At 43.2% G+C, this 25,450-nt stretch overlaps 1 protein-coding gene and 1 long non-coding RNA gene across 3 annotated transcripts; one reads left to right on the forward strand and one right to left on the reverse strand.

The window, feature by feature from the left end:
- Positions 1 to 337: 337 nt before the first annotated feature.
- chka (choline kinase alpha) lies at positions 338 to 22,685 on the reverse strand. Of its 2 annotated transcripts, XM_035642279.2 has the most exons (12): positions 22,240 to 22,685; positions 20,853 to 20,961; positions 18,960 to 19,013; positions 10,895 to 11,008; positions 9,952 to 10,085; positions 9,213 to 9,317; positions 8,635 to 8,693; positions 8,445 to 8,532; positions 5,705 to 5,813; positions 5,508 to 5,614; positions 5,309 to 5,390; positions 338 to 4,314 (listed from the first exon to the last, which is right to left on the reverse strand). In XM_035642279.2, the coding sequence occupies exons 1-12, from the start codon at positions 22,494 to 22,496 to the stop codon at positions 4,255 to 4,257; spliced, it is 1,278 nt and encodes a 425-aa protein (XP_035498172.2). In that variant the 5' UTR covers positions 22,497 to 22,685; the 3' UTR covers positions 338 to 4,254. The 2 variants fall into 2 exon arrangements, with proteins under 2 accessions (XP_035498172.2, XP_035498173.2); XM_035642280.2 differs by lacking the exon at positions 18,960 to 19,013.
- On the forward strand, positions 20,658 to 24,247 carry LOC118315202. Its single transcript, XR_004794814.2, has 2 exons — positions 20,658 to 22,313; positions 22,679 to 24,247. It is a non-coding gene; the product is annotated as an uncharacterized LOC118315202 (long non-coding RNA).
- The last annotated feature ends 1,203 nt before the right edge of the window (positions 24,248 to 25,450 follow it).

Below are 25,450 nucleotides of genomic sequence, written 5' to 3' on the forward strand. Positions count from 1 at the left end.
TTCTCATATTCCTGTGTGCTCCAGTCAGACGAGCATTACTGCGAGAACATGTTCTTTTCCTCTTCTTTTTCATATGTTTATGTTTGTTTTCGCCCGTGTGTGTACAAAATAACGAAACGATGCAGATTTTCATTACATTTGGTGTGAATATTACTTGGGAATTTTTCTCCGGAGGATTTACTTTTGGAGCTGATCAGTCAATGGTCAAAGTCAACAAAGAAGAAAAGTTTTTGAAAAATGATTTTCTTCTTACAGCAGCAAAGGGGGTCGGAAGAACATGTAATGTAAACAGAAGCAATTAGAAAATGATATTACGTACAAGTCCAAACAACACAAGTCAGTTACTTTGTCTTTATTTTTTATTTGTGCAAAGCAGAAAAGTAAATTTACAGCCAAGATCATTTCTATGTTATTAACCCGAAACACATTCAATTACAAATGTAGTTTTTTTTAATACTGTATGCATTCAGTAAAGCTGCATAGATAGCGAAGGTCATCGCCGTGTGCCACATGATAATATAGTAAAGGCTGCTATCACAGAACACAAGTGTGTTACATCAGAACAATGTACAATCTCAAGAATGATACGGTGCAAGTTTGTGTTTCTTTATACTTGGATTATTATTTTTTTTAACATGATTATATGTTTTTACTCGTGAATAATTACAATACATTACATGACAAGTTCAAACGGACGAAAATGAGTTTGTTCTCCACTGGGGACGAATTTAAATCTTTTATCGGGAGAAACAATTAAATCAACATTTTTAGCTATTTTGGTCTAAAATGTACGTGAAATGTAAAGTTAGGTCACACGTATGGAATGTACTATGACAGCAGATCATGGTGTCCACTTTTTCTATCACACTATTTTTTTTTAATTATGAAAAAAATAATAATTATATTCAGATGGAAAATAGCATCCAGCAAAAAGGTCAGGGCGACATTTCCAAAATAAACTTCTGAATAAGAAAAATACAAATTCAGGTTAGGTGAAGAAACGAGCTGCTGAACTAAAATAAGGACTTGATGGACCAGTAACAATTTTAACAGCTCTATCATAAAGTGGAAACATCAGAAAAAATTAAAAAGACAAAACTAAACATTAATCACATTCCAAAAGAAATATAAAGATGAATATACAATCATGCACATTTGATAATGTAAAATAAAAACTAACGTCTCAACAAAGTCACAGTTCATCAACCTCCTGGTGTTTAAACATGAAAATACCCAAGTACATATTGTTTTATACATATGTATATTTTTTTTTTTAATGTTTTTGCTTTTGACTTTTTGCGCTCTCCAGATCAAAAGTGCCACAGTAGACATTCAAACGCCTCTGGGTGGTTCCAGTACATCAGACGACTGGTGCCGTGATCGTTTCAGTGTCACGATCTGTGTACACTGTAAAACATTCAGGTGACTCGCAGGTAAACAGGGAAACTATTTCCCGACGTGTAAAACATCACAGGAATGAGAATGATGGATTTGCACAGCTTATAGAATAAGAGAAAAAGAGTCTATGGAACTGTTTTTCATTAATACTTCATAGAGAAGGTTGCTTAGCATTAAAATCGCTCGCTCGTGGAGACGTTGAGTTGACTTTCGCTAAAACTCCTCCGCCCCCCAAAACAGTGATTGTCCAATCCAACTGTAACTAAAGCACTCGCAGGCCCGTCGCGCTTTTGGCTTCCTGGTGATATTCACGGGGTTGTGGTGACAACAACAATATGGTCTTTGGAGCATTTGGAGAATTCTGTTGTTTTTCTCTTTTTCAAAACCCCCCCCCAAAATACACGAGAGGATAAATGTTAGCCATGCACTGAGAGGAGTGTGGCACGTCAATCATCCCATACCCTGATTATGCTAACTCTCTTATCACGTATGAAGCCATTAAGTTCATATTTTAAGAAAAAAACTTGGATGGAAAACTCGCGGCGCTAGCATTAGCTTAAACCGCTAGCTAGCCACCGCTGAGAAAAAAAGTGCCGTTGACGTTTGTTTTGTCCGTCAGATGTTTCGCTCATCAAAGCAGGAAGAACATTAACGAGTCCCAAAAAACTCGCGGCGCCAGCATTAGCATTAATTAGCGAGCTAGCCACCGCTGAGAAAAAAGTGCCGTCGACATTTGTTTTTGGCGTCCGAAATTAAGGGTCCGTTGGTTTTTAGAAAAATACGTAGGAACTTTGAGGCGTGCGTTTGCTTGGTCTTCTTTATAAAGTGCTACATGTGCTGTTTGAGAGTGGAGAAGCTTGACAGGCAAAGCAACAGTTAAGTTAGCGGGTTAGGGCAAGTGAAAGTTACATTTTAGGTTACGTGTTGGAAAATAACCCGCCTGTTCCACTTCCCACCGTACTGTTGTACGTGTCAGTTCACTCAACATCAAGCCGTTAATTTAGATTTCAAAACTCGGAATTTCCACAAGTTTCCCAGTCTTGGCACGCGTACGGGACTCCTTTCTTATCTATACGTCTTGTTGCGTCGCCACCGACAGATGAGGGGATGCACAGTGGTCATTTTAGCATCTGGTAAAAAATGCAGAGCATTGCATTGTGGGGATATGCCAGCAAAAAGTAGTGTACTATATATACCATAGACTGCATTGAAAAGATGTACAACATGACAGCGAGTACAGTAAAGATGTTCATCAACGGGGTGAAGCGTTATGATTGACAGCTGAGACCTGACTCGCGGTTGGTCAAGCTTTTGTATCAACACTGTGGCTCCTCTCTCACAATCATGAGACTGTGGCTCAAAATGGCTTCAAAAGCACAAAATGGCCGCCCCCCTTGAATCTGAGACATTTTATAGTAGTTCACAGGGAGCAATTTTCAGACACCACTTTACTCTCGTTGTTCCCCTCCGATATGGGAAAGAGGTGGACAACCCATTTCTATCATGGAATATGTTGTTATATAGTCATTCACAGCATTTCTTACTCACAGTGAAAACAGGAATGCTCACTCGAAAAAAAATTCACCAAACGTGAAAAGTGCCGAACAAAAGACGACAAACTTGAAAAATTCAGCCAAAACCAAGGTGGCGTTCAAACGCAACGTGAACGCTGGTGTTAGCGGTAGATGGTGAATACTTGAGTGTTTGGTGTAACGACCCGACGGGTCGAGGTAGAACAGGGCTGGTCTCGGGATGTTCTGGATGAGGAGCAGCAGGACCAACTAGTCACAGTTTTTCTTCTAACTCACATTTTTTCAGACGGTTTGGGTTTTTGCGACGAGGCGAGTGACGCCACTGAACCGAGCTCTCGGTCCAACGTACAGGTCCTGGGGTCACTGACAGATACGGTAAACTAAATGCCCCTTTAACAGAGTCCAGCTACAACTTCAAATGCGCATCTGGGTTATGGATACGATTATGAGGCAAGGTGTCAGGAGGCATATGCTCCAAAAAAAAAAGTTTAAAAAAAACAAATTAAAGTTAGTTAGTTCACTCCCTAGTTTCCCAGAGAGTTCACCCACGATTTCCTAGGCTCATATATATATATAAAGCATGACTGGCTGGAATTTCTTTTAGCCATTTTGGCTGAATGTGTAGTCAATCCATTAACCAGACACCCACCAATAACCCATAACCCACCAGTGTTAGCGCACAAAGAGACCTAACTGTAATGGGAAGAGATGAAGTGTGATATCTTTGATTTGGATTTTGGCGGAGCTGCCCGCAAAACTCTTTCATGGAAAAGGTGTTGGAAGTACAAATGTAAACTGAATTTTGCCCTGGTCCGAAGAGAATCCCACATAAAAACAATAAAACAAAAGAAAAGTAATAAAGTGTAAGTGTGTAATACGTAGAAGTGTAGCGTCAGAGACGGTCTGACCTGTCGAACAAGTTCGCCCATCAGTAACAGTGTAACCCCCCAAAAAAATCCACCTTTTCCCCTCTTGTGTTAGCGATATGGTTCAAAACACGGCAGAAGCAGAAGAGCAGCTCTGACCTTTCTTTTTTGGCCTCTCGAATTTAGGTGTGAATTTGTAGCTGCAATGGATTCTGGGGGGGGGGGGGGGGGGGGCTGTACTTTAAGCGTTCCTAAACCACGAGATCGAGATTTTTGGGCTTTTGGAAAGCACAACAGCCAGCAACCAGAAAGGCCAGCGAGTCCTCTCCGGGCAGCCGAGAGCGAGTAAAGTGTGGACCGTGGAATCTTATCAGCCTGTACGTCCTCGTCCTCCTCTTCCTCCTTTGCCGCAAGGCTGAACGTGTTTGTCAATCCATCCCGATCGTCTCCCGCTCCCGTTACACCGCCCAGATCTTCTTCTGCTGGAAGTAGGCGTCGAACCTGGCCTGGGCGTATTCCTGCAGCACAAAGTGCAGCAGTGTGAGTAAACATGTGACACTGTGACAGCGACCTTGCTCGATCTGTCTGTGATAACCTGTCAGACTGACCTCCTCTTCTCTGACATGACCTTGATCACAGTAAATACTGACACACTGGACACAACGTGAACAGTTTTTATTCTTATTTCCTGCCAGTTCTTCCCCCCTCACTTTCTCCGACAAACCCCAACACGCACGGACACAAGTCAACATTAACTGCAGAATGTACACAAAGCGCTTGTGCTAACTCGGCCTAAAGCTAGTGTTCCCACTCCCTCGCTCACTTCCTGCCGAGCCCTCGTCTCCCTCTCCGTCCAGGTCACGACGAAAATAGCAACTCGTGTCAAAAAGCGGGGGCTGCCCACGAACAGAGACAACTGTTTTATCCTCCGTCTCGGATACGACGACAGGACGTCTGACGACAGTGACGGGGGGAGGATCTCAACGCTAGTTGGCTAACCTCTTCACAAGGATATTTCGCTCGAGTTCAAATATCGGAAAAAGCAAAATTCCGCGCCATTTGCATCGTCCGACGTCAGTGACCTGAAATTCGTGTCTAGTCGCGTCTTTGCATTGACTCTGCATGTGATCTACTGTCACGAATAACTGCCGTCGCGTCCTGTGTGAACGCACCATCAGTCTTATTCACTTCATCAATCTGGTGACCTTTGACAGCAGGTCATGAGGCTGGATCTATAAGAACGTTACGCTGTGTGCTGTAGACTTACAACCTTAATGCGTTGTATAGACACTGACCCCCTCCCAGATAGGACAGTAGCTCCTTTCACACAAATAATTCGCTGTAGTTCAAACATCGTCGCGCCATTCGCATCGACCGACGTCAGTGGCGCGAAATTTGCGTCTAGTCACGTCTTCGCATAGATGTTCTATATAATCTACTTGTGTCCGGCGTGAACGCTCCTGCTGTCTTATTCAGCCACGCAACATTTCTTTTCATTTCATTTTTACTCACCAGGTATCCAAACTTGATGGTGGAGAGTCGGGCCTGGATGATCGACCACAAGCCCCAAAAGAAGTGCGACGCCAGGGAGAACCTGCGTCCAAAGAGGCACATTGCTTAATTTTTTTCAAACTTTCCGTTGTAACTTTCTATCGTGTTATCCTTGTGTCGCTGGTGTCACTTGTCGCGTGTCTTCCACGTCTGCGCTCACCTGTTCACCTCGGTGTACATCTCCTGCTTCAGCTTCGTCCGCTCGTCTTCGCTCAGCCGCTCGAACCCGCGGTCGGACTCGCGCAGGTAGTTCTCGATGAAGTGCAGCTGCACAGAGACACGACGCCATTCAGTCAGTCGGCGACTCGCTCACAAGCAAGAAACCAATTACATGTTGTATTAACATGACACACACACCTGCTGGGCCTTGGAGGGGTAGGCCTGCGCGTCGACTCTGAAGAACGGAAACTCCTCGCAGGTGTAGTCGTACATCCACTCGCAGAAATGGTTGCCAATGTCAAATCCCCTGCGGATGAACGGAGACGAGATAAACGATAAGTGATGACGCCTTTACAAAAATATAATGTTGAAGAGACATATACAGTACTGGTGTGTTTCAGGGATGTGGGGATATGTCCATACTGACGAAAATCGTAATATTTAAAAATTGGTGTGAGATGCTTCTGTGTAAAACTAATATAATCTCTCAAACTTTCTATATATATATTGCGATAATGTCGTTATCATAAATGCCTCTGTCCATAGTGATCGTTTGGTGAAAACCTGATGTTGTGTCAACCCCCTTTATTTTGTATCTGCTTTGCAAACTAGTTAGTTTGAAAACCAGCTCTGCCTCTTCTTGAGCTTGTTTGCTCAGCAGAACATGAGAACTTTTTGTTTGTCGTTTGCTCACTACCCCTCTGAACTGACCTCTAGAAGCCTGCTGCTGCGCCGAAGCCCTTTGTTTTAGGGATTAAACGTTAAACACAACTGATGCGGGTTCATCCTTTCACCGCCCAAAGTCCTCGAAGTGAAGGAGCAGCAGCAGTGGGCGTGAAAGGGCAAATTATAAAAGCTCAAACTAAAACAGGAAGGCACCAACACTTGATGCGTTCAGGCACAGGGTTGAGTTTTGGCATTAGACGGCCAAATACACAAACACTGGCCAACGTCTTAGTTTTGCATCTTAGTTAGCATGCTAACATTCGCTAACTAGCACCAAAGACCAAAGAGCAGTTGAGGCTTAAAAGAAATTTTCTTTAAGTTTTGCATTTGGCATGAACCAGATTAAGTGTTCAGACCAACAAAGTCAGTCGGCTTCGTCCTCTTGATCTCTTTTAAATGTCGTGGCAACTCATCTTGAGATGGAGTTGAGATACTTCCAATTAGCTAACATCGCTATATCCCTCTCGTGTGGCTGAGAATGAGTCTGTAATACAATCCTGGTCTACTTGTTTTGTTGCTGTGCACGATGATTCCCACGCTGCACCTATCAGCAGCTGGGAAAACAAAACCTCCCAGAGCTCGACGAGACTGGGGGGGGGGGGGGGTCTATAACCTGGATTCTGGTTCCACGTCTGACTGAAGGACAATGAGTGGTGTGAAGAATAAAAATCCATTCTGCATGTGTCCGTCAGTTTGTGGGCGTGTTCTTCCTGTACATGCTGTACATGATTGCACGTGTGCTCACATGTTTGGTATGCGTGTGTGTGTGTGTGTGTGTGTGTGTGCGGTGGGTCATCCGGGTGGGGGGGGGGGGGGGGGGGTCACGTGTTTCTGCTTTCATGAGTGGGGGGAGATGGTGGAGAGAGAGAGAGAGAGACTCCACTGTGAGCTGAGGCCGGTTGGCGAAATCTAAAGCTGCTTCCCAGAAATGAGCCACTCAAGAATTCACACATTTAAGGGCCACACGTGCGTCTTTGTGTGTGGAAACAGAAATAAAACACTTTAGGGAAAATCTTAAGAACATCACTGTGTTCTGTTCGGTTCTAGTAGGAGTGGATATTCCAGTCCCTTTGTGTCGTTGGACTCCAAATCCATCTGTAACTGATTTGGGTGAGATAGGCCTTTTTTCCATTTCCCTCCGTCCTGTGTGTGTGTGTGTGTGTGTGCATCGGCCTGGTTACATAACAGCTGCGGTGAATATTTCAACAGAGGGAGGAGGAGGAGGAGGGAGGAGGAGGAGGAGGGGGAGGAGGAGGAGGAGGTGGGGGGGGGGGGGGGGGGAGTAGGGGGAGGCGGAGGAGGATGAGGAGGGGGAGGAAGAGGAGGAGGGGGAGGAAGAGTAGGAGGAAGAGTAGGAGGAGGAGGAGGGGGAGGAGGAGGAGGAGGGGGAGGAGGAGGAGGGGGGGGAGGAGGAGGAGGAGGAGGAGGAGGAGGAAGGGGAGGAGGAGGGGGAGGAGGAGGAGGAGGGGGAGGGGGAGGAGGAGGAGGAGGATGAGGAGGAGGAGGATGAGGAGGAGGAGGAGGAGGAGGAGGAGGGGGAGGAGGAGGAGAAGGAGGAGGAGGAGGAGGGGGAGGAGGAGGGGGAGGAAGGGGGGGGGGGGCGGCCTTGAATCACGACTGCCGGGAGGAAACACAGACATAAAACAGACTGCAGCTTTTCTTTGTTTTTTTTCCCTGAGAATTTTTTTTGGGGGACTCGTTTCTGTGTTTCTATATCTGTGTTACTGTTCTCTCTCTTCACATTCTGCCTCACTATCAGTCGTCTCTCCCTCTCCCTCCCTCCCACACTTGGGAAAGAAAAAAACTGCAGAGACGACGAGAGACGGTGACGAAGCCTTTAAATAAAATTTATTTGAAAATTGACAAAACAAATCGGCTGATATGAACCTTTCAGAAGATTTAATAGCGCTGCAAGTAATGATTTTTTTCATCATCGATTAATCTGTCGATATTTTGTAGTCCATAAAATGTCATAAAATTGTGAAAAATGTTGATCGTGTTTCCCAAAAGCTCAACATGATGTTTTGTTTTGTCCACACACCAAGATATTCAGTTTAATGTCACAGAGGAGCAAAGAAACCAGAACATATTCACATTTAATATACAAGTTAAGTAGTTGCGTCACGGTTCCAATGTTGCATATGGGAACACAAGATATTCATGCTACATTTGAATGTATGAGTTTTTTCCCCCCCAGTCGTTTCAAACTCACCTGTAGTTGTAGCTGCTGTACTCAAAATCGATGAGCATCAGACGCTGCGTGTCTGAGTTCTGGTGGTTGTTCAGCAGCAGGATGTTCCCTGAAAGCAGCACAAACACACACAGGTTTTATTATTTTATTCTATAGAAGAGAGAGAAAAAAAGTAGAGTGTGTAATGTAAGGGGCGTCTGCGTCTTTTCACCTTCTTGACAGTCATTGTGGCAGAAGACCACAGGAGAGGGGGTCGACTCCAGCAGCGACCTGAACACGAGCGGCGAGAAATCAAAGACCACTGTGAGCAATGTACGTGAAAATGAAGGCACGACATTCTGGATTATCTCTGCTCCACGTGACTACAGCCACAACTAAAACTACTAAGAGACAACAGATGGTCCTTCTCAGAAAATAAGATTATTGTCACCATCGATTAATCTGTCGATTATTTTCTCGCTTGGTTCATAATGTCATTAAATGGTGAAAAATGTCGATCGTGTTTCCCAAAACTCCAACATGATGGTTTTTTTTAGTCCATGTTTCGTGGATAATAGAGAGGGACGTAGGATGGATCAGTGTTTCGCAGATTCGGCCACTGTTTTACAACACCAGCAGGTCTGAACTGGTTTGGTCTGTGTGGAATTTTCCAAGAAACATACACCTTCTATACTGTTCTGTTGCATAACACGTGTGTGTGTGTGTGTGTGTGTGTGTGTGTGTGTGTGTGTGTGTGTGTGTGTGTGTGTGTGTGTGTGTGTGTGTGTGTGTGCGTGCGCAGGAACGTACTTGAGCAGATCCATTTCCTGTGGCAGGTTGTAGCTGAGCAGGCGGTTGAAGCAGCGCAGGTGTGAGTCTCTGGTGAAGTTCAATCTCATGACTTGACTCAGGTACCTGGGGATTAAAAAATTAAAATAATATAGAAAAAAAAAAATCACAAACATTTCTCTGTTTATTTCCCACAGATATTTCTTTTCTTCTTTTATCTGAGAAAAGGAAAGTGACAAATAATGAAGTCAGGACCACGTGATTGTGGATCTGATCTGATCCAGTCACTGATAATTAGTGAGAGGGTGAAAGGTCATGACCTCATAAAATATTTACGTGTGGATATGCATTTCTTTGCCTACACGGAAAATTACTGTATGATTTGTGTCTGTAGTGGGGAAAAAAAATTGCTTCCTTATTCACCCATAAATTCCAGATGAACTATTGCTTCAAGTCGTTTCTTGATTTCTCAATCCACTTATTTTATGATACCGATATTTACAGTCATGTGGGTTGTTTGTTGTGTTGCACAATCTGGGAAGCGGTGATCAATGGTCAAAAAAGGACGACGGACTTTATCACCAGACGTCGACAAACATTGCACAACTTAAAAAGCAAACAAACATGTCAACGTCTGACTAACAGACTTGAAAAAGCAACTGCTCAGGTTTATAGGTGTCATCCAACAGGTGACACAAGGATAACCTGACGTCCTTAAAACAACGAGACAAGACGCGAGACGGATGTTCGAGTGACTCACTTGTCCATGGTGCCAAACAGCCACTTGGGCTCCTTGTTGAAGGGCATCCTCATCCCGTGGAACTTGGCCATCTTCTCCGCGACCTCGGACGAGAGGCTGGGGTCGCTCAGCTCACACGTGTCCAGTTTACGACTCTGTTGACGACGGGAAACCCCAACTGAGTCTTTTATTCTCAAACATGGTTTTGAATATATATTTATATAGTACATATATATTTTTGTTATATCGCGGTAGACAATATAAACCGCAATATTTTTAAATATCCTCTAAATCACTTCATAAATGCACAGGTCCCTGCAACCTATGTAAATTGGATTCATTTTTCATTAGGGATCATGTACAAAATCATTTTTAATCTCAAAAAAGAGGAAACATGCCAACAACCTATTTTTAACCACACATGCAAACACAAACAAACACACTATCACAAAGCAGAATATAGATAACAAAAATATGAAATACATATATACATATATCCAAGATTCAAATTAATGCTAGCATACTAGCATGTGGCTAATAAAGATTTAAAACAATTTAAATAGTAAATAAAGAAGTTAAATAATAACGGAAAAAAGAAAATTCGCTCACATTCAGATCACATTCAAAGCGGCAAAGTCAATATTTAATTAGATTTTTTTTTAGGAGAAGCAAAGAATAAAAAGAAAATTCCTGTACTTTTTTTAAATTTTAAAAATGTAAGCCAGGTTCCTTTATTGTGAAAAACTAAAAATAACTGTCCATATAAGATTTCCACCTCAATACAATAATGAAATATTTGATAAAAGAATATTACAATATTACTAATGTGATCAGACTTCACAAATCAATGATTTAAAGTACTTGAATATAGACGATAAAAAATTCCAAAATGTATTTCAGCACTGAAGTGTACTGGTTAAAATGATCATGCAAGTTTACGAGTCAACGAACAAACAACACTTACAGGGACGTACTGCTCCAGGCGGCCCTGAGGGAAAATCCCGTAGAGTTTAGGGCCCAACTCCCTCTCGGCCAAGATGGCAAACATCACGCTCTCAAGCACCATGGCCTCTGCGCCCTGAAAACACACAACAGAGGGAGAGAGACACTTAGCAGCCGTATGGCATCACCTCCACCCATCACCTCCACCCACCAGTGCTGGAAAAGGCTCTAAGAACAGAATGAGAACAGAGACTTTGTCTGGTCACAGTGTCGGGATTAAATCCGGTCTTTAGTTAAACATCAAGGTGAAAGATGAAGCGAGATAGCAGAAAAAGTTAAGTCATCGAGGAGAAAGACCAGCGTCCGTTCTGGTGATCGACACAGGTTACGACACCTCAGGAAATTGTCAACTGATTTTATAAATCAAGTGGGAAGTAGGGTCGCCCTCTGCTGGTCATTGAAGAGAATACAGGCTTCAGGCGCTTCCGCATGCTTTCCATTTCAGCTCCGTTTTGGTCTCCACCAACTCCTGAGCAAATTGTTAACCTCGCCAGATGTATGAGTTTGTCCGTCTTGTCATTTGACAAAGGACAGGTTGTGAAAAATGAATATATTTTTCTTATTTAAGAACTCTTTTTGCTACCAGTAGAGTCGCCCTCTGCTGGTCATTGAAGAGAATACAGGTTTCAGGCACTTCCGCATTGACTTCACTTTCCAGACACGGTGACTATGTCCATTTTTATGCAATGGTCAAGAAAGTTGTAGAAAAATTCCTGGCTCTGCGACAAATTTTGAATCTTTCTTGGCCCCATGTCCCATCCTTCCACCAAGTTTTGTGGAAATATGTTTAGTAGTTTCTGATTAATCGTGCTTTTCCAACAAACAAACAAACAAACGAACGAACAAAAGGACAGGAGCAAAAAACAACCTCCTTTGGCGGAGGAAATAAATGAAGGACGAGTGAAAACAAGTTCTTCTCGTCCTCCCAGCATCTTTGCATCAGAAACGAAGCAGGGAGAGAAAAAAGGCCATTACAGTCACAAAGTATCTCCGACCAACTCATACGCGTCCTGGTGCCTGAGAGTCTGCGCCGACTTGATTCTGCTTCACCCTGCCGTGAAAGGAAAGAAAACTGGGCTTCTCCCCAAGCGGGGCAGGAGGTCGTTGGCAGCAGGGAGGGATGACGGACCCATTGACAGAACAAGACCAACTAAGTGAAAGATGTTGGGTTATTTTCCCTCTGGGGGAACTGAAAAAATCTGATTTAGTTGCCTTCCCACAATTAGCTCTTGGGTTCACAGTTGTCGAGAACATTCAGCGTTTTAGTTAAGTACCAATAAACCATAGAGAGCAGGAAGCTAAAAATCAACTACATCTAGAGTTGTGGTTAGCAAATACAACACTGGAACCAAACAAAACTTAATCATTAGTTCCGCTCAATCTAAAACTACCAGCCTGAGGCTAGTAAGCCAACAGGCGGCTGAATTAATTTGGTGATTTCAGACAGTGCTGATCCATCTCATTCCAACAGCCAGATTCGTGTCATCCACACAAATCCTCCATTGACTGAACTACTTCATGATTGTCTACTGTAAATATATTAATGCTGTCAGGTTATCATTTCTATATTTCCATTAGGACGTTTTCCCTGTTAGATTTTCTTAGTAGTACTACAATCTGCTGCAGTAAAAGGGGCAGTAAGTGATTGTGGAGAAAGCTTGTTTCTCTCTCTTTGCTGTTGTTGGGATCTTACTGCTCCGGCCGGGCCGCGAAACCCAAGAGGAAATATTGGCTGATATTTACAAAACGTGTATTGCTCTAGAATCGCTTACTGCCCCTTTAATAGTAATCCTAAATGGCTGCAGTGTAACATACTCAATTTTTTTTTTTTTTTACCACTGTTAAGAGAATAACCTTCAGATCCAAATCTCTGTGGAGGCAAGAGATTTGGATCATCTGAGCGCTGGGAGCTCCTTGGCCAGGGGCCAGGGAATGTGTTTCATACGGACAGTCCAGCAGGAAGCCGGCTCAGGGAAAACAACTACTGCCCACACCTCCTAGATGTGACACATCATCCAGAACCGTTCTCCAGGCAAATAAAACAGTACGGCACCGACTACAGAGGAGCTCGAGACTCAACCCCTACCAATTTGTCAGTTCCCCCATTTCCAGCAGGACGTTTTTCTCCAAATCCCGGCACCTTTGTGTTACCATCTTCTAATCCACATTCCTGGCAACTGATTGCACACTTAGGTACATTCTTTATATTTGTATTCCCCTTTTGTTTTACATTTTTGTGATTATGTATTTCTTATAATTTTTTTATATATCGTAAGGTTTGTTGCGTGACCGAAACCTGCTGCTGTAACAACGGAATTTCGAATTTTGGGATCTTAAAGTACATCCACCTATCTTTCCACCTAAATATCTTTATCGTTGGAGAGCCTCTTAGGAATCCAATCTTTTGAATTGACAACTTGTAAAACTAGTAAAAAACTAGTAAATAACATGTCTCCAAAGAATTCTTCTAAAATTTATTAGATTAATTGTTGATCCATAAAATATTTTTTGAAGTTAACAAGTGCAACTGATCAAAGAATGAATTGAGTTCCGTTGTATATGAACAATCGTCACATTTCATTACATGTAGCTGAATAGAAGAAAGAGGTCTTTGGGAATTTCCCCACTAGGTCATTGGGACTCAAATAGCATTAGCATCCAGACTTTTAGCAGCATTGGCAGTAAAACAAGCAGAATATCTGCATAACGTTTCCATCATCATGTGGATTAATTCAGAAACGCTTGAGCATCTCGAACAAGTGAAACATCTGTCTCGGGAATATTTTCCGTTTCCTTCCCACAGGGTGGCGTTCGCTCGGTGATTACTGCCAAATGGTTACGTAAGGCCTTCACTGCAGAACGCTGACCACGTCTAGGGAATTATCCACATTACCATAATCATCTTGACACGCATACGCTCAGACAAACAGGCCAGCTGGCGGCTTAAAGCACGGCAGACTGGAACTCCTGTGGGGTCGGCTTAGAGGACGCATCTCTCCTCTGAGGTGTTCCAGGGAGTCAGTGAACGCACCGTCTCCGCTATCATCGTTGCACTGACCCGAACCTGCAGCATCCGGCCTGCGTATGGACGGGAGCTGGTCTGTCACCTACATTTGCTTTGCGCCAAGTTGACAGATCAAAGTATCCAGCATAGAGATTCAGTTTGTGCTTCGTCATCATGTTTCTAAAGGTTGTCAAGCGTTAACCTTTAGAAAACGTGATTCATGACCTGGAATTCGTGCCAAACGTTTTCTATCTAGATCTATGCCAGTGATAACACTGCTGACTTTGCTCTTGCCTTTAAGTAGAAGTTGGGGTATACCGACAGTTTCATTCTGCTGACGCAGTGACTGGAATTGGTAGAGTTGGCCCAATGGCTAAACTGAAAACTGAAATAATGCCTCTAAAATCTTGGCTTCGAATCTTATGGATGTTGTGACCCCTGATTGACCCCCTCATTTTCCTCTGACCTTATTTTAGATTGCCAGTGTTTGTTCTAAGCGGGCCTCTTTGATTTGGATCTCACTTTACCCAGATGAGACTTCCATTTGCTCAAAAGTTAATTTTCCACAAGTTGTAGGTGTCAAGCGAGCTCACCGGTCAAACCGTGGGTGTTTGAAGAACGATTGTTATGGTTGCGTTCGTGTTCCAGGTTCACAGCACGTTACGTCAGTTTGCAAATATCGCTGATGTGATCTGTTACACAGACGATAGAGGAGTATTTTTTGAGCGTGCTTAATATTTACTAATGTTTAATACGTGGTGCTTATATGTTCTCTTAACAAAGACATTTTGTTGCCTGTACCTCGCCAAAAAGCAAGCAAATATTGAAAATAATAAAGAAAAAATGGAAAATAAGAAACATTTTCTCAGTAATGCACAGGAATGGTGTTTGACTGGTTGGTTGGTTGTTGCTGCATTTGGTTCATTTTGGTCATGATTGGGGTTAAATAGTTATTGATAAAAGTACTAGTATTAGAAATTATTGCAAAAGAGTGTCCATAACCTAATCATACTTCAAACGAATATGATAAAATGATTGTTAAAATAAAATGTAATGTAATACTTTAATATACAATACAACCCAATGTATAACAGCTTGTATTATTTTCATGGTGTAAGAATATTTTTTCTGCTGCATCTCATATTCATTTGTGAGGAAGCAGGAAGTAATTTAAAAGCCGCCAAGAGAGTGAAAATCCAGAACAACCACTTCTGTGTGAGCTGAGACTCGTTGGTTAACATTACATTAATTGCACAGTTTGTGAAACCTTACAGATGTGTCCAACCTAAGTATTCTTCGTACGAATAGGTTTACCACGGTAAGAAAATCGTGTCGCTCGGTCGGTCTCTGAATGTCAACCCAACTAACTGGTCGACTTTGATGTCCGTAAGCTACTTCCCTTAAGGCGACAGTAACGTGCTTAACTATTAGACCGAAGATACTAAACAAGATATAAACTGCACTCATTCCAACCTAAAGCATGAACATGAACGTGTCGCAGTGTAACTTGGCTCCAGCACCTTCTGATAGATTTATTAATCACGTTCAAACATGGACACTGCACATCATTTTGAGAGAAGCTCGTCAGTTCCTATAATTCATCCATGGCTCACACGCAAAAGAATTTCAACATCCCTCTCACACCATTTCCTGTATTTTTTTTGTGTTTTTTTTTTTTAAAGACAGGACCCAGACGTTTCCTGTAGTAGATCTGAACATCCTTTTTTTTTTTTTTCTGAATGAACGGAAGGTCCCACTCTTTGTCACACATCACATCACAGTCTGACAGCTGACTGGGATCAAGTCGTGTATTTAACTACATTTTCACCAGGTCCCGTATCTGTGGCGCTCTGCTGTCCTGAGATATTTAGCGTGTCTGGCCCTTGGGAGGGAGGCAACAGGTGCAAGAGTGTGCTGCCGACAGCTGACAGTTTGTAACCCTCCATACCGATCCCTCCTGTTAAATGTGTGTCAGTAATCCAGTGACGGGACCGACTGAGAGGTACAGACCGGTCAAATCCATCTGAGGTGAACGGAATCAGTGTCACATACTTGTTCCAGTCATCTGTGCACGACAGTGAACCCGTGCGATAAGGACGTGAACCGGTTACATGTTGGGTAACACCCACCATGGAGGTTATATATTTGTAAACTATATGTTATTTAATATATATATATATAGATATATATATCTATATATATATATAAATAAAGGTGTTGTATTATAACATACCTGATCATAAAAGTCAAGATGGTATGGAATTTATGAGGCTGATAACTATTATCGACATTTAAGTTTTTAAAGAAAGTCACAACATAAAGAACCTATTTTTATACAAATAACTTAAATTTGGTTAATAAAATATTTTTGACGGTCTACCTCTCCTGTTAAGACCAACCAGTCATTGTCAGAGCATTTGTATCTCTGGCATAGATAATTCAATTTATATAAAGAGTTCAACGATAATAATCATTAATAGCAAATCTGTTCTCTGAGCGTCGCTGTCGTCGGTTTTAATTAAAAAAACACGGCAGTGGTTCGTCACATCTGCCGTCACTTATTACACTCAGCTGCTGTCAGTTTGCGCGTCTCTGCACAAAGATAGTTTGTGAGAGAAGAAGACCACCACTCTGTAAGAACCACGAGTGTTACCTCGGAGTCATGTCATACCGTAGCGTTCTCCCAAATATACTTTCATTCATATCATATCATATGAGTAATTCACAGCTCTGAACTTTATGTTTTGAACCATGACCTACAGTATTTGGGTCCAGAAGCTCATAAAGGAAACAAGGTGTGTGAGACAAACTAGTCCACAGCTACAGTCAGATATGTCGCTGTGTCAGAGTCGTAAGGCAACACGGGATCACTACTGAATATTATTTCAGTATTTTGAAAGAATTTTCCAAAATAAAATAATTTGCAAGTAAATGTCTCCTTATTTGCTATTATTAAGGCAAAACACGTTTGATTAGTTTTCCTTGCGCACTCCTAAATGTGGTTAAAAGTTGTTCATATTCAGTTATTTAGAGCTAAAATAAAAATATTTTTGTTTATGTCTTATGTGCATAAACACATAAGACATAAACCTACAATATCTCATTGAGAACTAAAATATAAATAATATCAGCTGGTATATCGTAATCTGAATTTTTAAATCCTCAAGCACAGGGTTTAAAAGAATCTGACATGATTCTGTTCAGCACAGTGGAAACACGTGATCCTGTCGCCAGTACAAATAAAACGTGTGGACAAGGCAGATTAGAAATAAAGACATTTTTTAAACTAGGTTTTGCTGAGGCCAAGATTTGAGGAGGCACATTATTTATATTGTGTTATATATTTGTGTATTTGTTGTCGGCACATATCTCTGGGTGTTAATGTCATTTGTACATTGTCCGCTTGTCGGCTCCGTGACATCTGAAACATCCCTGCAGGGATTATTACAAGCGTCATCCCGTCTAATCCAAACGGGATTTACCTTGAACCAGACAGCATTGTTGGAAAACCTCCATAAGACACCGACAGCCAACCGGCTCAAGGATCTCACCCCGATTACGTTATTCAACCTCATAATTGTGAGGGTCAAAGGTTGTGTTAGTGATGACACGAGGCACAGACTGACGCTGAGGCGACCTACTGACCATGAGTCACAGACAACGCCGCTCCTTGAGGCTATCGACCTTATCAGTAACGCCACGGCAACGCAGAGAGCAGGGACAGTGAACTCTTGTTCCATAAGTATAAGGACATTTGACTGTGACTCGTACCGGAGCATGAGGTCATCCAACGTGCGGACGCAGTAATGGAGAATTCTCTGACACTGGTCACATGACATGACACGATGCAGGATGAGCAAACTTTCTAGGTCAGGGGGGTGTTGGAGCCCGGCAGAGCGCCAGGCTGCCGCAGCTCTGCTGTCGTAACCTTGTGGAATATTTTCTTTGCCTTGGTTCGTGCCGTTTTGTGTCCTGAGATATATATATATATATTTTAAATTGGGTTTGTTTGATGTATTGAGAGAAACCCATCACAGAGGACAACGTGAAGCGAGTCCAGTCACACTTAACGTTGCCCAGATTTCGTGCCCCTTTTAAGTCGAAAATGAAAATCAGATCATTCCTCGTCGGATACTGGTTTACATAAAGGTCACACGGGCATCTGTTCTCTCACGTCTTGTTCCCGTTGTATTGCACTTTGCGCTGGCGTCAGTCAGAGACTGTGAAAGGAGAACGGGCAAATATTTGCGTTATTTGCGCGAATGACCCGAATAAGCACAAATGTTCCAGCGACCAAATTCCAGTACTCCTGCGTAAATTCGTGCTTTAAAATCTCTTCTTAAGACATTACTACATTTTATCGGAAAGCTTTTACAAATGTTTGACATACGTTGTTTTTTTATTCTTGTTCTTTATTGACCCTGCCTTAACTAGTTGTTGTTGGTTCGTTAGTTTGTTTGTCGGCAGGGTAACGCAAAAACTACAAAAACAGATTTCCACTAAACTTGGTGAAAGGATGGAACATGGGCCAATAAAAGAACCCATTGAATATGGAGGACTCTTGGGGCCTTGGCGGAGGTTTGAGCTCTACAAAGTGACGTTTTGTTTCTCTGATTTCCTTTCTCTCATTTTAAGTGCTGTTCTTATAATTTCCCCTTTGTTTCTGTCTGTGCAAACTTTGCTGAGAAAAGTGCTACATGAATTAAGCTCTTAATTATAGACCCTTTCAATCATTCTTGTACCAGGGGGTTAGAAAAGGGAAGAAATGGGGTTAAATCAAAAAAATGCAAAAGCACAGCTGGTTACAGAGGTTCATCCTTCTCCCGTGATTAAAAACAACTGCTGCCTGCGGAGATCAGAATGAACCCCCCCCCCACCGTCCTGACAGAGTCAGAGAGAAGCAAAAAAATGTTTTCCGACACGAACACGTGAGGCGGTGGAGGTCTTGGAGGCAGGATGGACGCTGGGTGACAAGACAAGTGCACAGATACCGGGACGGTGGCACCAACGGTGGGTTACTTACTTGTAAGTGATTCTCTTTGTTTGACTGTTGGGAATCCCCTTTATTACAGGACATCTATCGACAAAAGAAAGAGGGAAAGAACTATCCATGAGTACAGGTGAAGCTGCAGCAACATCAAAAAGTTGACTCACGCCTGCAAAAGCAGACCGGGTACAGTATGAGTTCAAACACACACCCAAGGCTTTCTGTGGACGTGGTCCAAATAGATAAAATAAAATACAAACCCACCCCCTCCCTGACTACCTGCTAAACGCACCAGCCAGAAAGAGAAACCAGAGACAGAAGTCCGAAACTGCGGACAGAACTTTTTAAATATAAACGTCTGTGAGGCTACGAAAGGGGGGATCGTGACTGAGGACGTTTAAAACTCTTTTTATTTCCAAAAACCTGCTGGTAACTTGGGGACTCGTCCCATTTTCCGTCGGCATAGCTTCATTACTGAGAAACACCGTCTTCCGCTGCAGTCGGGGGTTTGTTTAGTCATTAGTACATGACATGACATCCGTAATCATGTTGGGTTTTTTGATGAGATGTGATCACTAATTCCAGTCGTGACCGGAGACGGTGGCAGTTGCCTTGGTGAAGGACACGGTGCCGTCGGCTCGCTCAGACATCCCGAGCAATAAAAAAAAAAAAGGCCAAACGGCTTCTGGGGGCCTGTTTGCGATTACACGCCGACTTTAGTTAATACTTAATGGAAGGTCTCGGGTTAATGTGCACATAAAAATATAAAATCCCTGTGCAAAGGAGATATTTGAAGGCATCGGGGAGGCAGCCAACATGGCTGCGTCTTTGTTTTATCACGGCAGGAAACAAAATGTGCAACAAGCAACGTGGACGAGACTGCAGGAGATTAGAATATGCTGCTTACGGGAATCTTGTGTAAATGTTTTGAAGTCCTTGACCTCTCGTCACTCCATATTAAGCAGGAAATCAATTGGCTTTGGTCGGTTTGCGATGATGGTGACTAAACGGTTATCTTTAGAGCGGGGTTCTGTCACAATTAGCAATGACGCAGCGCGTGTTTAGCTGAGATCGCGAACTCTGGACACAACAAAGCCACATCATCTCGGGAGATAAAGACGAGGGGGGGCAAGAGTCTCAGAGACGAAAGGAAAAAGACAGGAGAGATGTTTCAACACTTTGTTTTTTTAGCGTATCTTCCCCTTGTGTTTTGGCGGCACCCGGGGCGTTTTGTGCGCTACAGAAGAAGTGTGTGTTGCGTCTTTGCATTAGGCTGAGATTTTCAAAGGCCTCATACTGTACCGTGTTTTTTGGAGGGTTCACCTGGGAACAAGCGTGCCCAAGGCATGCTCCTTTGGGAAGCCTACGGCAAAGAACACATGCATGTACAGCCATGGGGGTACATCACCATGTACAACAATGGCTAACACGCGCGCACACACACATACATACACACATACATACAAACACACACGCGCGCTCATGAAGGCATAACTGCACATGCATACACTAACATAAGCATATGCACTGACGCACACACACTTACACACATACATACACAACAACAACCTCTGGTGGAGGCAGTCACATCACACAGTTTGCATATTTCTTCTCTCTTGTGTTTATCAACTCGGGCAGTACAGTGACCTTCGACCCCGGCAGCTACACAGAGGTGAAGGCTGATAATAGTCATTCTTACAGGAATTTGCTGTTATCTGCCGCGTTAGCATCACTTTTTTTTTATCTACGTTAACAAGCAGCTTAGCTTCAGTGATTACACACGACTCTGAGAGACGCTAACCTGACACATCCTCAGGGATCAGTTTGTCTTACTTTTTACTTGACTGTCTGTGTGTGTGTGTGTGCGCTAAAAACAGAAATACAAATACAACAACAGCGTGTTAGCTGTGAGTTCGCTGTGGCTCCCACCTGCAGGATGGCCCCATAGAGGCGCAGCAGGATGCTCCGCGGCTCGTCCCCGACAGTGTCCAGGCTGTCGGAGAGGCTGCACAGGAAGAGCTTGTTGCTCAGACCACCCCTGGAGGAAAAGACAGTGAGGAAATATGATTCATCATAATTCGAATCGCCTCCGTACGGGAGACGGAAGCGCTTACAACGGAGCCAAAACCGCTCAGTCGTAGCTTCTGTCGCTAGCACGTCTCTTAAAGGGGCAGTAACGGATTCTGGACACAGCTAGTCTCTCTTTGCTGTTGTTGTTGATTTTTTTTTGACCGCACCGATCGGGTCGCGAAACCGCAGCCTCGGGGTCGTGAGACGGACACGATAGCGATGAGGCCCAAACCCCTGAGTTGTCGTAGCTTCTGTTGCTAGCGCGTCTCTTAAAGGGGCAGTAAGCAATTTTGGAGAAAGCTAGTCTCTCTTTGCTGTTGTTGACTTTTTGACTGCACCGGTCTGGCACTCGAACCCGCAGCCTCGGGTTCGGGAGACGGACGCGCTAACAACGAAGCCCAAACCCCTGGGTCGTAGCTTCATTCGCTAGCGCGTCTCTTAAGGTGTCGGGGAGGCACCTTTTATTGTGTGTGTTGTTTCTGATTTACGGAGGCAGGGCTTCGCCGGAAAAAAACATATTTTTTTTACCAGTGCACATGCAGAACCGACAGCTTATGGACCGAGAGGAAATATTTGCAGAATTTTACCCAAAAAGTACATTTGATTAAAATCGCTTGCTGCACCTTTAACGATACGCCGTAAATTCAAACACCACTCATGTTTTAATTTTTTTTTTAATCATATATGGCCTCAGATAGATTTGTCATACAGTGTCATTACATTAAAAGCCTATTTAGTCAAATCTTGTTGTTCTAACTTTTTTTTCCTCCAACAGCAACAAAAACTAAAATGGCAGCTGAAGCAAATAAAAAAAAAAACCCCAAATTGGCCTCTTCACTAGGCCCTTCGTCCCCACAATGTTTCAGCTGCGAGGCTGGAGCTCGTGTTGATGTTGTGAGGTGTCGGGTTACGTCCGTGGATTATGAATTAACAATCGACCCTGGGATGAATTCAGGGACTAGATATACGAAACGAGAGCGCTCGCTTTATGTCCCCTTCGACAGCCTGGTGTCCTTGTTCCGCTATTCTCCGTGAGCATCACGAGCACGGAGGAGGAGAGGTGGTGCGACTCTCATGTCGAACAATGGAGAGACATACATTCTGAGATATTCTTTTCAAAAAGAAGATATTTGGAGGGGGAGTAAGCGCAGCTTCCACCTCCTGGGCCTACTTTTCCTCCCCGCCCACCCCGCCCCTCCGCCCCTCTCCCCGTGAGCTCACGAAGCGAGCGGACCGCGGCTCGTACCTGATGACGGTGCAGTGGAAGTCGAGCTCGGCCACACTCTTCCAGGCGCCGTGGAGGAACTCGCGGCACCACAGGTAGGCTCTGCGCCGGGTGTCCGGGTCGGGCAGGTCGGGGCACGCCGCCTCCTTGCGGCGGTCGTCGTCGTCGTCCTCCTCGTCCCGCGCGTCGGGCTGGACGTGCAGGGCGTGCTCGGTCACCAGCAGACCCAGCGACATGGAGGGCGACGAAGAAACCCCGTTGATGAACTTGGTTTTCATCTTAGAAACTGGAGCGTTTGAATGGAACTGAAGTTGAAGCACAAAGCGGACCGACGCTAAACACCGCCCCCCTTTCACTCCCCGGTGTATGTCACGGTCACAACTGTCTTTTGTCTCTGCTGGATTTATGGAGGAACTGTAGTTTGGTTCTTTTTTTTTAATCTTTATTTCTTTCCCGTTAGTTCGATTCAGAGTCGTCGCTGCTGATGCTGATGCTGAGGAAGAGGCGGATGAGTCACGGATAACGGCGCCGGGCGGAGACAGCTGCGTTCACGTTAACGAGTGGAGAAGTAGGTGCGTAGCAGCGACGCGCCTCTTTTAAATGGAGGGTGAGAGCAGGAAGAGGAGGGCGGGGCTTTACCGCGACACGCCCGCGGCCCCTTCTCTCCTCTGATTGGTCCGGCGCGGACATAGCCCCCCGCTCAGCCATAGAGTAAGACATGATGGCCTCCTTCAGGGACTGTCGGACATTACCAATAGCCAGTACAAATGACCAATAAAAACATGATACAAAAATGTTTTTATTACGTTTTTTTCTTCTCTAACATTATCGTCTTGATTAGAACCTGTTTATTCTCTTCATTTATTTATTTAGTTGACCTACTATTTCTATGTAGACACGTTGAGTTGTTGGAAATTTTACTGGAACTGAAGAGGCACATAATAATATAATAATAATAATAATAATAATAATAATGTTAATAATACATTTCAATTATAGAGCACTTTTCATTGCTAAAAGCAATCTCAAAGGCCTACAGAGTGCAAACAAAATTAAAATTAAAATTTAAAAAAAAAAAAAAAAAGGTTTCCATATCACATCTGTTAATCTCTCTCTCTTGGTTTTCTGTGCTCCTCGTAACTTGCCAGTTTAAATTGACAATAAAGTTTTAAAAATAATAATAATTTTATTCATATAGCACTTTTCAGAAGCAGCTTCACAAAGTGCTTTCACAAAAAACACACAAATCACAGACAATTCAAATCAGCATTCCAACAATAATACCGTTTTCAGGTCACACATCTGTATATAAAAAGACGACATCACACAAAAGCAAATCTATAGAAATGGGTTTTTAAAAGTGACTTAAAGAAGGCACAGACTCTGCGGGCCTCGGCTCCACAGTCGAGGGCCCTGATGGAGAAAGATCCGTCTCCCTCTAGATCTGAGCCTCGACTCTGGAACGACTAGTAAAGACCCGCCGGAGGATCCGAGGCTGCGAGCCGGCTCGTAGGGGATCAGCATTTCATTCATGCAGCTTGGAGCGAGACCAAGCTGTGCTTTAAAAGTCATTAGTAAAATCTTGGAAATCAATTCTAAAATGGCCGGGCAGCCAATGAAGTGAAGCTAAAAGTGGGGTTGTGTGACGCCGTCTGTTCAAACCAGTGAGAAGCCGAGCGGCTGAGTTTGGGACCAGTCGGGATGCTTTGTTGACAGCAGAGAGGAGGGAGCTGCAGTCGTCCAGGCGGGAGAAAATGAGGGTGTGTCCGTTGGACTAGGTCGGGCTGTGGCAAAGGAACAATAGAAACATGATATGGAAATGTTTTGTCACGGGTTTTTTTCCTTTAACATTATCGCCATAATTACAGTCTGTTTATTCTCTTTATTCATTTATTTAGTTGATCGACTAGTGACGAGGGACATTTCTGCCTTGTTTGTATACATTACTGTAAATAAAGTTGATCTCTTTGTTTTCTGTTGTCCTCGTACCTTGCCAGTTGAAATTGTCAATAAAGTCTTAAAAATGATACTACTGCATATGCTGTATTCATTCATTCAGAACATGATATATAATGTTTTTACTTTGTTTTATTATCATTTATTCATGTATTTATTTTGTTGACAATTTTTTATGCAGACATGCTACACACCGGCTTTTGTTTGACATTTAGCAAGCACATATAAACCTTGTTTGCATATATTACTGTTAATAAAGTTTTTAAAATGATTAACATATCTCAGTTTTCTGTTATATAAAAATAACTTTATTCTCTTCATAAATTGCCAGTTGAAAAAACCAACAACAACACTGCAAATACTGTGTATCTATTACTAAAACTTTATTGTGTATTGTATTGTATATTTGATTTTATGTTGTATTATCTTATGATATCGTGAATGGATATGTCTCAAGCACACTTGTATTGATATATTTGTTTTGCACCAAATATTGCAAGCACGCTTTTTTGTAAAGAAACAAACAAAAAAACATAATGCCTGATAAACACAATGAGGTCGGCACATCCCTGTATGTTGTAGATCTGCTGAATGTTGGCGGTGACTTCCCTTCTGCTCACTTACAGTAAAAACTCGGACACATGTTATTATAGGTTCGTCTTTCAGAAATGATTAACATGCACGGCATGAAGCATGGAGGCCTTGTAACAGGCAACAACTCTCTGCAGCTACCAGGAGATGGTACAATATCTATGTATGCGAATCCGCCTGCACGTGTTGGCGGAACAAAACACGATCTGCGTGTTTCGACTAGACCAAAATCTCAAGATTGGACTTTGTGAGGGATCCGTAGCACTTGGCCCCCTCGCATTCTTCTATATGCTGTTTGAAATCTGGCATCCCAACAGCTGCTGTACATACTGTAGAAGTACTGTATGGGGATAATGCCCTTAATTATCCAGAGTGTTTACTTTTGAAACCCCTCGCTCACAGGACGGGCCCCTCTGACATGTCACTTCCTGCTTTTCTCTGGCTGCACAAAGAAATACGCAGTATAGGAATTTGTCACCGAAGCTACAAGGAGGACATTCACCCGTATCATGAGCCACATACCAGCCCTCCCTCTACCGTTATTACCTAATATTCAATGCATTTAACTGACGGAAAATGTGATGCATCGACCAGTCAACACTTCCTCCCTGTGTTCAGATCTAAAAATAAAATTGAACATCAAGTCATGTTCACTCTGAGGTCATACCACTACACCCAATGACTC

Source organism: Scophthalmus maximus, chromosome 7 (genome assembly GCF_022379125.1).
Source record: "Scophthalmus maximus strain ysfricsl-2021 chromosome 7, ASM2237912v1, whole genome shotgun sequence".
Lineage (NCBI taxonomy): Eukaryota > Metazoa > Chordata > Actinopteri > Pleuronectiformes > Scophthalmidae > Scophthalmus > Scophthalmus maximus.